General features: G+C 42.8%; 1 protein-coding gene across 2 annotated transcripts in view; it reads left to right on the top strand.

Annotated features, from left to right (window-relative positions):
• The window catches only part of epb41l5 (erythrocyte membrane protein band 4.1 like 5), a 70,811-nt gene that overhangs the window by 41,154 nt on the left and 12,931 nt on the right, over positions 1-16,726 (top strand). For both annotated transcript variants that reach the window (XM_083777483.1, XM_083777482.1), the window contains exons 17-20: positions 12,813-12,964; positions 13,401-13,498; positions 13,926-14,066; positions 15,858-15,931. In XM_083777483.1, the coding sequence (XP_083633609.1) occupies positions 12,813-12,964; positions 13,401-13,498; positions 13,926-14,066; positions 15,858-15,931 (465 nt within the window). The remainder of the gene's footprint in view (positions 1-12,812; positions 12,965-13,400; positions 13,499-13,925; positions 14,067-15,857; positions 15,932-16,726) is intronic.

Below are 16,726 nucleotides of genomic sequence, written 5' to 3'. Positions count from 1 at the left end.
TGGGCTAAAAGGATAACATAAATTCCTGGGGACTCGTTTCCTCCTCTTTTCTCCCACATTTCTTCTCCACTTCTCTTCCCGGTTTCTGCCCCGTTTGTTTTCTCTTATTCGTAATCTCTCCTCTCTATCCCCCATGGATTACTGGATTGTGGAGGGACTCTTTCTACAACTGCTTCAATATTAAAAAACAAGAATAGGTTGCCTCTGAGCGACGTGAAAGAGTAAGCATATGTCTGTTTTCTGTGTGCATGAAGCTGGGACTTCAATATCCGTGTCTTGTATCTTCCATCGTTAAGCTTGTTTCAGTATGGCATACGATGTATGTATGTGTGTGCCCGTGCGTGCACATTCGCTCGAAACGATATCCAGTTAATTTTGTGAGTTGTGTGTATATTTGTATATCTGAGATGGTGAGTGCTTGTGATTTGTGAAAGCCTTTTGTTGCTCTGTGTGTGTGTGTGTGTGTGTGCGTGCTTGCGTGTGTGCCCTATACCAGTGTGTGTGACTGTGTGTGACTGTGTGCACAACGTGTGTGTCAATGCACATACCTCCATTATAAACCTGCTGTGTGTACTCCTGTGTGTTCCAGTAATGCAAGGTTCTGAGGCCAAAACGGGCCTCGTCTGGAGGCAGGCCAGGTATGTACAGTCCTCCAATCAGCCTCGCCGGCACCGCAGTTCTTTTTCTTTTTTTTCCCCTTCTTCCAACCAATCAGCTTCCAGTGCTTGATGAGCAGACTTGTTGTGTCTCTGGTTGTGGTGCGGTCTCCTCCTCCTGCCACTGAAAACCCTCCTGTGGCTCGCTCGCTGTCTCTCATGATTGATCAATTTGATCCGCATGACATGCCAACCGAATCAGTGCAGGAAGTGATGTCATGAACCAGGAAGTGATGATATGGTGGTGCTGGCTTTTTGGGTGTGTTCTCTGAGGGTGTGTACTCTGGGTGTCCGGGGTGTCTTTCTGCCTCAGCCTTTTGCAATGAAATTCATCTGTGCTCTGTGCTGTTCGTAAACAAACTCTGACTCTTTTGAATCACCCCCCTCCCCCACCCCACCCTCAACAAACACACACACACACACACACACACACACACACACACACAGAGACACTTCCGAAAATAAATACATCGTATACGGTATAAGAAATATAACTGACTGTAGTCATCAGCAGCTTAAATGTTTCACAGTTTCCACTGAATACCTTTTTTTTAATCTTAAGGGTGACTCAGGCCGATAAATTCGCTGAATTTGTCTGCATGCTTGTCTTGTGTGTGCCAGCGTAAAGCAAACACTGCAGACCAGATTTGTTGAGCTTCTCGGAAAAAAGAAGGTTTATATTTCCCTGTGCAGGCAGTCTTTTAAATTTTCAGTCACGTGTAAGAGGATTGCTGGTCAGTGCTGTGGAACAGGACTTTAAGACCCTTAATAAAGACGTAATTGCCCAGCACTATATGGGACACACATAATGATAACATGCACGATAAAAAGTAGCTTTTTCTTTCTATTTTTAGGAGCCTATAGAGAGACAGAAAACATGGCACCTTTACCCCATTAACTTGAGGCCGATTCTACGAATGCCTTCTAAATCAGTGTTTCTCAAACTTTTTCGTGTTAAGGACCCCCACACACACACAATGATAAAAAATAGCAGATGTACAAGCTCACAGCCTGGCACGGTTTCTGCCCAACAGCAACGACATACTGTATTGCTGTTTATAATTTCAAGCAGTGGAACAGTGGATCTTTTGGGATGGTGTTGAGTGTGGAACCCACTGACATACAGTACTGCTGTGTAGGGTCACAAACCACAGAGTCTTGATCCATAGTTCTAGAGCAGGGGTGCCCAAAAGGTAGGTTGTGATCTACCAGTAGATCACAAAGGTTGTGCAGTTAATTACATGATGCCCCTAAAAATATATAATTTAAATATAAAAATGCATCTGCCACTTGAATTAAGGCGACTTGACTTGATTGACATAAAAAAGGGCCTGTCAACCCAAACCCACAATGCCATATCTTCTTTGTTTTCAAGAGTGTTGCGCACAAACGTCAGTAGCATTACAAAGTTATGTACCAAAAGAAGAAGAAAAAAACACATTTTACCCTTCTATTATGAAACATCAACGCCACTATACACGCCACTAGGTACATTTTGTTGAACTATTTTCAGCAATGGGATAAAATACTTTTTGTGGGTAGATCTCGTTTAGCTGGGCATTTTGAAAGTAGCTGAAGTCAAAAACGTGTGGGCGCCCATGTTCTAGAGACACTCTGCTGTAGAGCTTTTTGGCAGCTCTCCTCCACCGATAAGGAACAGTACTGTTTACCAACACTGATAAGGCTTGTGTGACTGAGTTCCTGTGTGTGGCTTTATCAGTAGAGAGGGAGGTAGTTTACAGTCGGGCCATTTCTGAGGTCCTGTTTATATTATCACAGCCCCCAAGCAATACTTTAGCTTCAGCCTCACTTCAGAGGAAGATAAAGGAGGACGCTTTACGGAAACCATTCTTGATGAGTTGTGTTTCCCTGGTGTTTCCTGTTCCTCTCCAAGGAAAGTGGATTGTTTTTACATTTTCGTCTTTGCAATTTTAATTTTTTTACTATTTTGGAAAAAAAGGAAAGGGGAAAAAAACATTTTCGAATAGTTCTACAAGCTCACAAAGTATCGATGTAGATCGACACTTGGTGAAAATAGGGCCCTAAGGTCCCTATTTCATATTTTTTCTTTTTTGGTGACAATATGGTGCTAAGGTCCCTATTTTTGTATGTGCCTTACCCCTTATCCCTAAACTTCTTTGCATTATTATTATTATTATTAATAGTTTAAATAGCTGATCTACTGTAACTAGCTGTAACTGTCAATGTAGGCCCACTATATTGCTTTTTTTTCCTTCAAAATAGTTAAAGGCAAAGAAGTTTAGGGATAAGGGATAAGACATGTGCGGAAATGGGGACCTACGTCTCTTTGTTGCTTGTAAAGTAAAAGATGACAGACCACCCTGTCGAAGCCACAGAGTTGACATGAACTTGGTGACTCCCCCACTATCGTCCTTCCTCTCCTTTCCTTCCCCTCGTTCCAAACCCACACTTTAGATTTTTTTTCTTTTTCACGAGACCCCTCTCCTTCCCCTGAGTAATGTGTCTGTCTTAGTGTCGTCCTACATCATGTGATTATAGTGGCCTTGTGCTGGATTTGCTGGGTTGCCATTTTGATGCCAATCTGCCCCTGGCTGCCCTCTGGCCATATTATCTGTGATGTGTGTCAGCTGTTATCTCATTCCATATCTCTGCATCTGCCACTGCCCTCTGTGTGACCCCATGCCTCTTGCGTATTTCTGTCAACTGCTCTAGCTCTCTGTGTCGAATTATGCATCTAACATACGGTATCCGTAATCGGACTAGATAACTCACTTATTTATTAATGTAATCTCTTTGAAAGCGATAGACGGCTGAGTATGAAATCTAAAATTACCCGTGTTAACCAGTGGTAGAGTCGGGGTTAAAAGGTCTCCCGTCATTAAAAGTTGAACAGGCTCCACGCTGTGTTACAGTAGATGTACAGTACAGGCGCCACAGCCCGTTCGTCTCCTGTCAAACGCAGCAAGCACAGCTGTCAGGGTGGGTAAAAGCTTCCGTCTGGGACTCCACTGCGTTCAGTCTCTACTCTCTAAACAAAGATTGCACAATGCCCAGAAGACAGCCAGACGCATGCCTAGAGGTCAGAATTGGGTCACAGATGCTCTGGAGAGAACCGATTTATATTCACGTTAAGACTAATGTTCATCTCGCTACACTCGACAATTTTTGCAACAATTACAATATAGGCATTTAATCCAGAGCGATTTACAGTAAGCATGGTAAAAACAAGGTAATACATCAAATGCATATACATTGTCATCTAGCATCATAGGTAAACCTATCATCAGTCTAAACAGTATAATATCAAAACATAAAATAAATCTCTGCGTTAAAACTATACAAACTACAAACTATAATACATTGTTTTTTTTAACGGATGGAGAAAGCCTGATCCTTGACATGACTATGGAAAAGTGGTGATTGATCTTGCATATCGTCTCTGATATGTATGTTTCAGGACTCAGAGTTCCAAGAGTTAAATAAACGAACCTATGCTGCGTGCACGAGTGATCACAGATTTAAATAATCTTAAATGTGGACCTAATATTAACCCACAATACTATACCCATTTTTATTCTATTTACTTGCATAATGGGAACACTTTCTGCAGGTTTTGTTAGCGAGGTGCGAAAACTGTGAATGGCTGTGCGCCCAGGACAGCCCTATCGTCTGCTCACCCCTGCCTGTCGGGCAAGTACTTGCCCAAAGGTCATGTACACTTGCCTGAAAAATAAATTGTGATAGGTACAATTTTAATTACTATTCATTTTAACATTTTATTTTTACTTTACGTGCAAATGATGCGTTTGTGCAGTGGACATACCTCAACATTTATGTCAAATTTTAAATTCCACAGGCCTCTTGTGTTGTGTTTATAGTGAACTAAAGACAGTTGCTTTCCCTATTCAAACGCCCTTGCCCAAACGTTTTATTTACTTAAGACGGGCAGTCTGAGTCGGCCAACCGCTAGTGTCAACCCCTGCACCGGCTTCCCCGATTGGCCACTTCGACTAGTCCACTTCACTGATTGGCTGAGCTTTGAGTGTTGTGCTGCTTCGCCAATATAAATGGCAGCATGTGAAATGGAACACATAGTGTGAAATCTGTGTGCGAACGAAAGCGGCAGCGTGCCACGAAGCAAAACTGAAAATGATATTCTTCAATATACATGAATAAATTATTTTCTTATAAATTATCTGCTCCTTTTCATAGTAGGACGGCAGTTCTGTAGGACCACAGTGTCTCCTCTTCCTTCTTTCACTTCATAACCCAGCACACTCTTTACTTTACTTTACTTTCCAGTTTCCAATGCCATCCATACATCCATACAGTCTACATTCACATCTCATCTTTATCTCTCTTTACCCCCCCCCCCCCCCCCCCATCTCGCTTTGTCACTCAGCTTGCTCTATGCCTCTTCTTTTTTGGTAAAACCACATTTTTATTTGAATTAAATCTAACTAAATATACTTTTTTTTGTCTAGTGTTGTTTTTTTATTTCATTGGTTTTTATATGCCTAGTTAACTATAAAAAAAACTATTTTGTTGGTTTTTATAATTAACTATAAAAACATTATCCTGGTCTCTCCACCCAGCCTGGTCATCTGCACCACCACCACCACACAGCCCCCTGGCTCCCCTGGAGATGGACTCCCCCCTTCCCACAGGACCACCTCACACTCGTGTCTCACCCCCACCAGCTTGTCTCACCACCTATTATTTCCTGTCAGACTTAAGCTGTGGACAGAGGGGGCAACATCTTAGCAACAACTGTTACTTTTCAGCAAAACCTTGCAGACCGACGAGCTCAAAATTTCACTTTGTGACGCGTTTTGAGCTTGTCGATCTGCTACTCTTGCTGCTTTTGTGTGACACTGTAGTATATAATCAAGTAGGGCGTTAATTTACAAAAAACCCACAAAAGGTTTGAACATGGAGATGGGAGGTTTCTGCCTGACGACAATGCTTTCCGTCTCCATCCTCCATCCTTGACTACTACAATGCCATTCTCCTCCCCCTTCAGCCCACCTCTGCCGTTCCTTCCAACCTGTGGTGTCCAATCCCCAAAACTATTTAATTCCAAATGAAACACGTCACCACTCATCTGCGATGAGCTGGATGGCAGCACTTTTCTGTCCCTAACTCGGGAATGAGACGAGTCATCTCATTCCTGAGTATCTCATTTCTGAGTTAGGGGCCGAAAAGCGCTGCCATTCTGGATGATTGGTCAGTACCGAAATGCCAATAAGACTAATTTTACATCCTGATGGCAAAATAAAGGGTAGTGGGTCGCACACACCAAGACTGCAGTTCAAATCCAGCCTTCATCACTGATGAAGGCACTGATGAAGGCAAAAAAACGTTTATTTTGATATGTTTTGAACGGGTGACGCACCTATAGTCAGAGCGCAGTGGTCATATGAAGATACATCCTGGTGGCACACAGTGCTGTTATCAAGCACTAATAGCAGCACTGTGTGTGCAGGATATATACAGTATACTTCAATGTTCCTGCTGCAGGGAACTTCTATATCGGTGCAGGGGTAGACATTAAGGGACATTTGCCACTGGTCCTCTGGGCCAACAATGACTTTTCAAAATGACTGGCTCTACCACTGTTGCTCCTGGCCCAGGAACATTGCCTTTTAAATTCTGTTTTTTTACAGCATTAATGTTACGTGGGCATGTGGAAGGTGCATTCTGCTAGCCCGGAGGGTCTACTAGTTCTCCCGGGCCACCGGGGCCATTTATAATGTCCATCCCTGCGGTGCTGCAATCGGTGCTTGTCAGCCAATTCATTCTAAAACATGTTGAAAAGACATACTGTACTTTACTGCAAGCTCTAAACTCATTGCTTCGCGCCGTGTGTTGAACTTGTGTATCAGCTACTTTTGACGCTTTCGTGTGACGCTGCAGTATGATCAAGTAGGGGCGTTAATTTATGAAGAAAAAAAAATCTCTCTCTCTCTTCTCTCTCACTCACACTCACACCAGTATTAATTTTGACAGCAAATTTGGATGACGTTTTAGTCATAGTTTTTAGAATAAAATTCAAACCTGAAATGTTTTCGTTTTAGTCTAGTTTTAGTTGACTAAAATATCAGATGTTAATCTACAGTTGATTTAGTTGACTAGCTGTGATGGCGTCGTAATGCCTGCTTAGCGATTATTTTGGACGTTTTTGCACGCACCCGCGGCCCACAGGAGCTCGATTGTATTCAGCTCTTCTTTTCACGCTTTCACGATCCCTGCTGATCCAAGCGAGAACGCACGCGCCACTCGCTTTCCGTTCGAAGCGTCACTCTCTCCCCATGCCTCTCTCTCTCTCTCTCATGGTGAGACTGAGTATTCAGTGTTGAGGTGGCATCAATGTAACATGTTGGGATTGACATCCACTCTCAACTCTGTTGAAGGAAGTAACGATAGCTCACACACTGTGTGTATATGTTGAAGGATTTGTGTATTTCTCGCTTTCATTTGAATTTGTCCAATATATTTTGTTTTTTGTTCTGAATAATATGTAATTATATTACTGCTTTACACATTAAGCTTGAATGAATTTAATTAAAGTTATTTTAGTTTTTTCTACATTTCATGGTTGCTTCAAAAGAAATCTCGAGTTAATGAACAAACCATGACTAATACCTAAATTGATCTAAATTAATTTGCCTTTATTTAATGTTTTCTATTTTCCCAATATGCTATGTATGTTTTTGACTTTGGCACAGCTACAGTGGTACAGTGCTGGTTGAGGCCAGTCTACAGTGTTGGGCAGTAAAGTCATTTTTGACTGTGACATTATTACTTTACCAAGTCAAGAGTGGTGTAAGTGTAATTAAATAGCACCAAAGTCTCCTTAGAGCTTTTAGATCGCGTCATATAAACAAATCACCCCGGACATTTTACTCTTGTGGACATGAAGCACCAACTGACAGTAAATTTTTTTACACATTTTATCAGTACAAAATAACACAGACGTTACAACTGTAACTCAATATAATAAACCAGGGGTTTTCAACAGGTGGTCCGTGGACCACTGGTGGTCCGTGAAGGTATTGCGTGTGGTCCCTGACCATGCATTTAGTAATGTAGCAAAGTGAAGATTTTGTATTTTCTTCCACGGAACAGTGCACTAAACCTTTTGTGCACTGTTCCGTAGAAGTGTGTCAATGTTGTCAGAATTACTGGGAAGTCTGAGGTTAAAAAATTCCACAGAAAAGGGTAAGTGTACCAGTTACCTCATTGAGTCATCATTATTAGGAAACAGTATTCCATAGCAAGTGTTACGAAAGCACTAATCTTAGCCCATATCCCATTGCAACACAACAGTGGTCCCCAGGTTGATTCTTAGTCAAGGTGGTGGTCCCTGGTTCACAATCAGTTGAAAACCCCTGTAATACGACCCAGTATATGAACACAGTTCTTATATGACACAATCTAAGATTCCCCTATGGGAAACCCAATACAAAAAGGACTTTGGTATTCTATTACTAATGAAGTAACTCCGCATTTTTTTGTTTTATTTTTCTGTATACTGTGTCGGATCAGATTTGAGAGGCTGCTCTGTGTGAAGTTTGGGTGATTTGTAACTTCTCCTGTGAGGTGAATTATTGTAACAATTTGGTTATACAAGTAAGTCACTAACTTAGAAGATAATATATTGTACATTACTTTAACTACCCTCCACCCCCTTCTGAAAAAAAGTCTCCTCGCATAGGCAGACTATTCCACAATCTCTGAATGCTAGCATACGGTATAGAGTCCGGAATTACAGCCCCTGAATGCCGATTCCGGAAGTTGTTGTCTGTTCGTCATTTCCACTCACGAAAAAATATTTTTGAACTTTCATTTCTGCTTCGGTTTAGATTTACAGTAGGACACATTTACTTGGCTGCAAAGATAGGTTTGGGATCCTTTAGAATTATAATGATTCCTTAACGTCTTAACTAATTCGTGCCATTTGTACACTACACCGGTAACGGCAACGGTTCCAAATGTGACAGAATCTATTCCGGTTCCTCCGGTTCCTCCGGTTCCCGATCCCCAACCTATGCAAAGATGAAATGGAATTGCACAACTGTTACTTGCACAGCTGAACCAATGAAGATGATTTTTTTAACAAAATTTAGTTAACTGTTTACAATATAACTGTGACCAAAGGATGTAGTATGTCTATTCTGCATATATACAGTATATCCAGAATCTGTATGTGTTTAGTGTAGTACAGGAGAATAAAGAGATGCCTACTCGTGTGTGTGAGTGAACCGTGCATATGTTCTGTTACATATGTGGTACTGTCAGCAATGTAACATGACACATTTGGGCACAACCTCGCCATCTTTGTTCATCGATAGTTCCCCTACCAATAAACCCCTGTCATGTTATGGCTAAGGAGTGAGCTTAAACATAATTTCTGTGAAGGCTTTCCACAAGTTTCCACAAGTGAGTGAATTTGTCTGATATCCATCGGTTGTTTAATGCTGTGTCACGCTGTGGCTCTCTCATCGGCTCTTGGGACTAGGCATGTACAGGTCAGGTGGACAATGGAGCTGTGGCTCAGGAGGTAGAGCACGTCGTCCAATGATCCGTGGGCCGGTGGTTCGTATCCCAGCTCCTCATGTCCACATGTCAAAGTGTCCTTGGGCAAGACACTGAATCCTACATTGCCTCCAATGAGTTGGTCGGTGCTAGCTTGCCACCATTGGTGTGGTAACTAAGTGAGGACGCTGGCGTTGACTGTTTGCCACCTCCCATTGTATAGTTTGAATGAATGAACCATTGTAAAGCGCTTTGAGTACTAGGAAAACGCTATAAAAATGCAATTCAATATGCAGTGCTTAAATGGTGCATTTATATAGCGCCTTTATCCAATGCGCTTTACATAGATTGTGCATTACATTCACCCATTCACACACACATTCATACACCGATTGCGGCGGAAGCCATGCAAGGTACCGACCAGCACATCGTGAGCAATTTGGGGTTCAGTGTCTTGCCCAAGGACACTTCAATTTACAATTTAGGCATTTAGCAAACGCTCTTAATCCAGAGCGATTTACAATAATCAGGAACAAAAGCATGGGAATACATCACAAAAGCATTTATCATAAAACATGCGTAAGCTAAGAAAGTAACAGTGGAATATCTATATTATGAGACTATACATATAAGCTATATATATACTACTATGCTATACAGTACATAGGTGGGTTTTCAGACTACGGCGGAAGATTGGGAGTGATGCTGCAGTTCTGACTGCAATGGGCAACTTCGACATGTAGACAGGGACCCCTGGGGGTCCCCAGACCCACACTTTGGGAACCACTATCATAGAGAGTGATGTGTGCTGATGTGACTTCTCGTGAGAAAAAAATCAATTTCTGTCACTGGCAAACACTAACATTATCACTTTACAGTATCTAATTGCATTTGCCACGTCTGTTTTATCAGTGAATTATCACATTTATCAGCAGTTATTGTGATACGTCCTAATATGTATCCTGATACATACAGTACAGTCATGGTGACCTATTGTAGTTTTCCAAGAAAAGGAATTAATCTTGTTTTGGAAAACATGTCTGGTTAATACGTTATTCATATAACTATTGTTCATACATCAATCAATCAAATCTTGTCTTACATGAAATGTGTAAAAAGTACTGTGGGAGGCATCAGAGGTTTGTGTGTGTGTGTGTGCGCACGCACGCGCTCATGCTCTATTGTTTGTCATAACATGTGCAGCTATGTACAGTACTATTTACCAATGCTGTGTGCGCTTGCACATGCGCACTTGAGAGGGGGGCTGTTCCTCATTCCCTCCAGTCTCCATGCAGTATGTATGTAGTAATATACATCTCATATGCCTGTACCTCCAGGCTACAGTACAGATGTATGAATACCTCCTAGAGTTGATAAAAGAGCTTCTGTGAAAACCACTATATCGCTGTTGTCGGGCAGAAACCTCCTATCTCCACATAACGTTTTGTGTGTGTGTTTTTTTTTAAATTATTAATAACGCCCCTACTTGATCACAACATCACACAAAAGTAGCAGATACAGGGGTGCCCGCTGGCCAAGTAGTGGTCCAGGTGTATGCCATTATTGGCTTTGGCCTGACAGCAAGTCGTGTGTTCGAGTACTGTTCATGGCGACCTTTGCTGCATGTCTCTCCCCTCTCTCTCACTCTTTCCTGTCCATCTTCACTTCACTATCAATAAAGGCAGATTAGCCAAAAACTAATTTGAAAGAAAAAAAATTAGCACATACACAAGCTGATACATTTTAAAGATTTGTTTTTGGCTTTTCTGCCTTTATTGATAGTTTCAAGTGAAGATAGACAGGAAAGAGTGAGAGAGAGAGAAGGGGAGAGACATGCAGCAAAGGTCGTCATGAACGGGACTCGGACACGCTGTCAGGCCAGAGCCTATATGTGGCATGCGCCTGGACCACTCGCCCAGCCGAAAAGTAGCCCGTTTTGGACATATGAGGTTTCCACCCGACGGAGACGATATTAAATGTCTGGCTGAAGGATATGCCTTTGATGGCTGTAATATGACAATACGTCTTCCCCACACAACTTATTGCTCCCAACAAAGACGTGAAAACCGCAGGATGAACTGAGCCTCAGGGAAAATCTAACCTTTCATATTGGGCCTTTTTTTCCCTCTTTTCTTTAAACTAATATTTTGGACAGACAACCATTCATTTCCAATGGGATATTATTATGGGATATTACGGTTGTACCCACACTTCTTTCATGACCACCACCGCACAACCAAGCATAGACTTTTCATCCGAATTGCTCTCATTTTCAGGTTTTAACTCAAAGGGCCCTATTTATGCTGGTGCCTTACCCCTTATTCCTAAACTTCTTTGCCTTTTTTACTATTTTGAAAAATATTTTTAAATATTTCAAATAGCCGCTCTTCAAGGTCACAACGTGCCGATGTAGATCGGCTATTTTTAAATGTTTTTAAAAATAGTTAAAAATGGAACTCGTAACCCGCGTTCCACGACATTTATTCCATTGTCTTTCCACGCATAATACGCCAATCCCGCTATTTGTTGTCTCCACCAGGCCGATGGCATGGGGAGAGAGTACTGTATGTTTTGCACTCCGTCCGTCCGTGTGTCCGTCCGTCCGTCTGTTACCAGCTAATCTCCGGCACCGTTAAACAATCCCGGCAGTCACGGTATCTTGTCAATTATACTATTGTGCAATGTGGCACCAGCTAAAGTGTGTGTGTGTGTGTGTGTGTGTGTGTGTGTGTGTGTGTGTGTGTGTGTGTGTGTGTGTGTGTTATGACATACACACAGGCCACACTGTTACCATGTCATCTTTCCTTGGGTTCGTTGTTTTTTGTCTAAATGGCCCCTACATTACTCAAGATAGTACAGCAATCGTTTGGTATTGGTTAGTAGAAACAATCATTACTTAATTATTACACATCCAATGTTGACAAGACGTTATAAAATGTCTACTGTTTGAATCCTGTCACCATTTATCAGTTGTGCTAACGAGGGAGAATCCATTCACCGCCATGCAGGCCACAGGTGAGTTTGATAGTCATCATGTCAGTTACTGTTATGCATTTTAAAACCCCATTTATTTCTGCTTGTATGCCGGCGTCGAGCACAGAAAATACAGAACCACTTAAACCCAATATGGTTGAGCGCGGGGAAATCTTTCACGGAAAATAGCCGATCGACAAGCTTTCATTTTCACAATACGGATGTTGGCGTTTAAAGGACAATTTTGTTTTTGCTTTTCCATTTACGGCTTCCTTTCGTTTTAACGATATTAGCTATTTGGCTAAATATAAGATTAATTAGATGATTAATAATAAGATTGTATGGTTATTTCTTTGTTATTTACTATAGTCCTACTAGACCCCAGGAAATTTCATCTGGCCACAAAAGATCACGGGATCTACTGAATGTGAAGGGGGATACTAGAGGGATGCCATACTGTGTGTTGTAGGCTCAATATGTCAGTTTGTCAACATGAACCTTGGTTGAAAAAAGGTTGTCCTTTAAGTTGTTAATGTCCAAGCACTGCAACGTGTTGAGTTTGTTGACCTTTAGTTTTCTGTGCTTAACATGGCCGTGCAACCCATTATGAATCTTTAAAACAAATACTTAACACTCTCTCTCTCTCTGTCTCTCTCTCTCTAGTATGACCATGGTGGCTGATCTGCTGGAGACCTGTGTTGATGATGTCATTAGGACCCCTGCTGTTCCCATAGTGGTGGCGACTGAGGAGGCGGGGCCAAGCGGTGCCCAGTCATCATCCAGCATCGCTGGAGACGAGGGACTATGTCTCACCGGTAGGCAGGCACACACACACACACACCAAGACTAGGCTACTGTGTGTGTATCACAACTATTACCCTTAAACAGCTTAACATTTGTGTAAAATTGCTGTCCGGAAGGATCCTTGTGTTGTTTTTGCTTACTGTAAAAGTCTGCTAAAAGCCTAAATTGTAAACCATTCAAATTCTAAAGCATCAAGAGTAGCGGATCTAGAAGCTCGAAACGCGTCACTTTGTATGCTTTTCGTCGCGGAACAGAATTGGGACCAAATACGTGTGTGTGTGTGTGTGTGTGTGTGTGTGTGTGTGTGTGTGTGTGTGTGTGTGTGTGTGTGTGTGTGTGTGTGTGTGTGTGTGTGTGTGTGTGTGTGTGTGTGTGTGTGTGTGTGTGTGTGTGTGTGTGTGTGTGTGTGTGTGTGTGTGTGTGTGTGTGTGTGTGTGTGTGTGTCAGACGCAGCAGCTCGTCTGAAGCAGTTGGAGTTGGAGGGCAATTCTCTGGCTGCTTCTCTACGACCCAGCGTCAATGTAAACATGGTCCTGAACAACCAGGTGACGGTCTAGTGACAGTCTATCTTCCTGCTATTTTCGATGTAAACATGGTCCTACATGGACTACAATTCCCATAATGCTTTGGTGCACTGCTCCTCCTTGTGGAGAGGGGGGAGGGCTGTTTTACTGAGACATGTAGTCTAGGAAGGAAGTGAGACCAGTGCCTGTGAGTAACTTGAGTATAGAGACATTATTGACATAATTTATTATGTTATACTTGAAAAGTATAGTGTACAACGCACCATAAAGTGATGCATTGTAAGTGTGTAGATCAGCTATTTCAGTTTTTTTTATATATATATTTGAAAATGTATTTTCAACATAGAAACAATTTAATAATTGCTAATTAATGATTAGACAATTATGTAATATCCGTGACGGGCCAATATGTGTGTGCGTGTGTTTGTGTGCACGTGTGTGCCCCCAGGAGGACATGGTGAAGCTGACAGAGAAGTGTGTTCTGAACAGCGTGGGCAGCGGTCCGGTCACGGTGCTCGCTCCACTGCCCCCCCCAGAGGACCTGAAGAGTAACATCCTAAAGGCCCAGGCAGAAGCTGCTGCCCTCAAGGTGTTCATTTACACTCCATTAGTACCACAGCGTTTTAAGCATTATGTTATACTTTTAGCTGTTGAAAAATCATTTTTACCTAAAATCTTTGCTTCTGGGGTGGTCCCTAGATCAACATATTTTCAGCTGTGGGTCGGCGGCCAATTACATATCAGTTCTGGGGTCTTTGACATGAAAATTGTTTGAGAACCGCTGACATAGAGACATGAGGTTTTTCTGAAAACTAGAAGACATTTGTAGAATCGAACGGTCTAAATGGGTTATACTCCGTAGTACTACAGTGTTAGTTCATACTCCGTAGTCTGACAAAAAAAAGCAAAACATTACAATAAAGCAAGGACACATGAAAACGGAACAATCGGTACTGGTGAAAATCAAGAAATCAATACAGGACGATAATGCCTGTCTGAAAAAGTGGGTCTTTTAAAGTTAAAAAAAAAAGGTCCATAGAGGCCACAGATTTCAGGTGGTAGGTGAGGTCGTTCCATAGCCTACGGGGAGAAACTAGCAAAGGCTCCAACACCTTTAGTTTTGCTGGAGGAACAACCAACAGGGCTTGGGGAAAAGAACGGACATCCAAGCTAACGGCACACCGTATGTCAATGTGCTGTTGGCTTGTAGCTCTGTTCTTTTTTTGGGGGGGGATGATACCATCACAAGCTGGAGTGCAGATGCCCTATCTACCTAGTCTATGACTGGACTGGTCCACCGGAACTGGCGCACAAAGTTGTGTGCTCCATGGGCACAAAATTGCGGCCGTGGAATTCTCGGAAATTTAATATAGGATACTTTTAATGAAATCTTGATCCGGGACGTGCACTGTGCACGTCCGTTGCGGTGTGAGGATTTCTTTGCGTCTGTCCAGTCAGTGAGACCGGGGCCACCGGGCATGCTCAAACATGTGGTGTGTGGCCCCAAACTGGAGCGGCTTGGATCGGCGGGCGGTCCTCTCTAGGTTCACTCCTACCCTTTTATAAACTCTGCAACGTTAAAACGGCTCCATCACTGGTCATAAATCAACTCACTGAACTCTGTGAGTTCTCACATTCTCCTCTCCTCTCCTCTACTCACCCTCTTCACTCCTCTACTCACCCTCTTCACTCCTCTACTCACCCTCTACTCACCCTCTCCTCTCCTCTCCTCTCCTCTCCTCTCCTCTCCTCTCCTCTCCTCTCCTCTCCTCTCCTCTCCTCTCCTCTCCTCTCCTCTCCTCTCCTCTCCTCTCCTCTCCTCTCCTCTCCTCTCCTCTCCTCTCCTCTCCTCTCCTCTCCTCTCCTCTCCTCACCCTCTCCTCACCCTCTCCTCACCCTCTCCTCTCCTCTCCTCTCCTCTCCTCTCCTCTCCTCTCCTCTCCTCTCCTCTCCTCTCCTCTCCTCTCCTCTCCTCTCCTCTCCTCTCCTCTCCTCTCCTCTCCTCTCCTCTCCTCTCCTCTCCTCTCCTCTCCTCTCCTCTCCTCTCCTCTCCTCTCCTCTCCTCTCCTCTCCTCTCCTCTCCTCTCCTCTCCTCTCCTCTCCTCTCCTCTCCTCTCCTCTCCTCTCCTCACCCTCTCCTCTACTCACCCTCTCCTCCTCTCCTCTCCTCTCCTCTCCTCTCCTCTCCTCTCCTCTCCTCTCCTCTCCTCTCCTCTCCTCTCCTCTCCTCTCCTCTCCTCTCCTCTCCTCTCCTCTCCTCTCCTCTCCTCTCCTCTCCTCTCCTCACCCTCTCCTCTCCTCTCCTCTCCTCTCCTCTCCTCTCCTCTCCTCTCCTCACCCTCTCCTCTACTCACCCTCTCCTCTCCTCTCCCTCCTCCAGGGCTCTGTGTCTGTGGATGAACACGCTGTCATTTCCGGAGACAAGAACTGTAACCTGCAGGAGGCTGCTGCCAGGTGCACGCACACACACACACACACACACACACATGCTTGTATTTCCATATTTGTGAGGACATTTTAGGACAGCAATTTTATGAATATTATTATTTTCTATTTATTTTTCTCAATTTGTAAAATTGTGGAAAATAGCAGTTCTGCACATTATGAGCACGTGAACCTCAATGTCTAATCCTAACACTAGCCCCATCCTGAATGTTTTCATAAAACAACAATTTTCTCATAATCTCATAATGTAGAAACTGTCGTGAAACTGTCATGGAAAAATTAAGCAGCTATTGGAACCATAAACTTTATTTGCTGAATTGGTAACAAGGTGGCATGCCACTATTTTGAATGTCTCTCATATTTGGAAATTGAACAACATTATCTTTGTCGGTACAAACCTCATATTTCCTAAACTGTTACGTTTCAGGATTTAAAAGTAAATAACAATAGTATCAGATCTGATAGTTTTGTGTGATGCTGTAGTATGATCAGGTAGGGTAGGGTGTTAATTTGCAAAAAAAACATGGAGATGAGCGGTTTCTGCCCAACACCGACGATATGCTTTAAGACGATGGTTCCCAAACTTTTCAGGTCGAGACCCAAAAGAGAGATTAGTCTCCTGGGACCCAAACTAGTGAAAATAGCAGATCTACAAGCTCACAACGCGTCTCTTCGCTTCACGTTGTGAGCTTGTAGATCAGCTATTTTCACTACTTAAACATTTGTTTTCTAATTTATGGAATTTCTTAGATTTAGTTTAATTCCAGATTTATTTGAATGCTTATTGGGAATGTCTTTTCATGT

Source organism: Protomyctophum parallelum, assembly GCF_964188405.1.
Source record: "Protomyctophum parallelum genome assembly, chromosome: 11".
NCBI lineage: Eukaryota > Metazoa > Chordata > Actinopteri > Myctophiformes > Myctophidae > Protomyctophum > Protomyctophum parallelum.
This window is presented reverse-complemented; position numbering and strand designations above follow the sequence as displayed.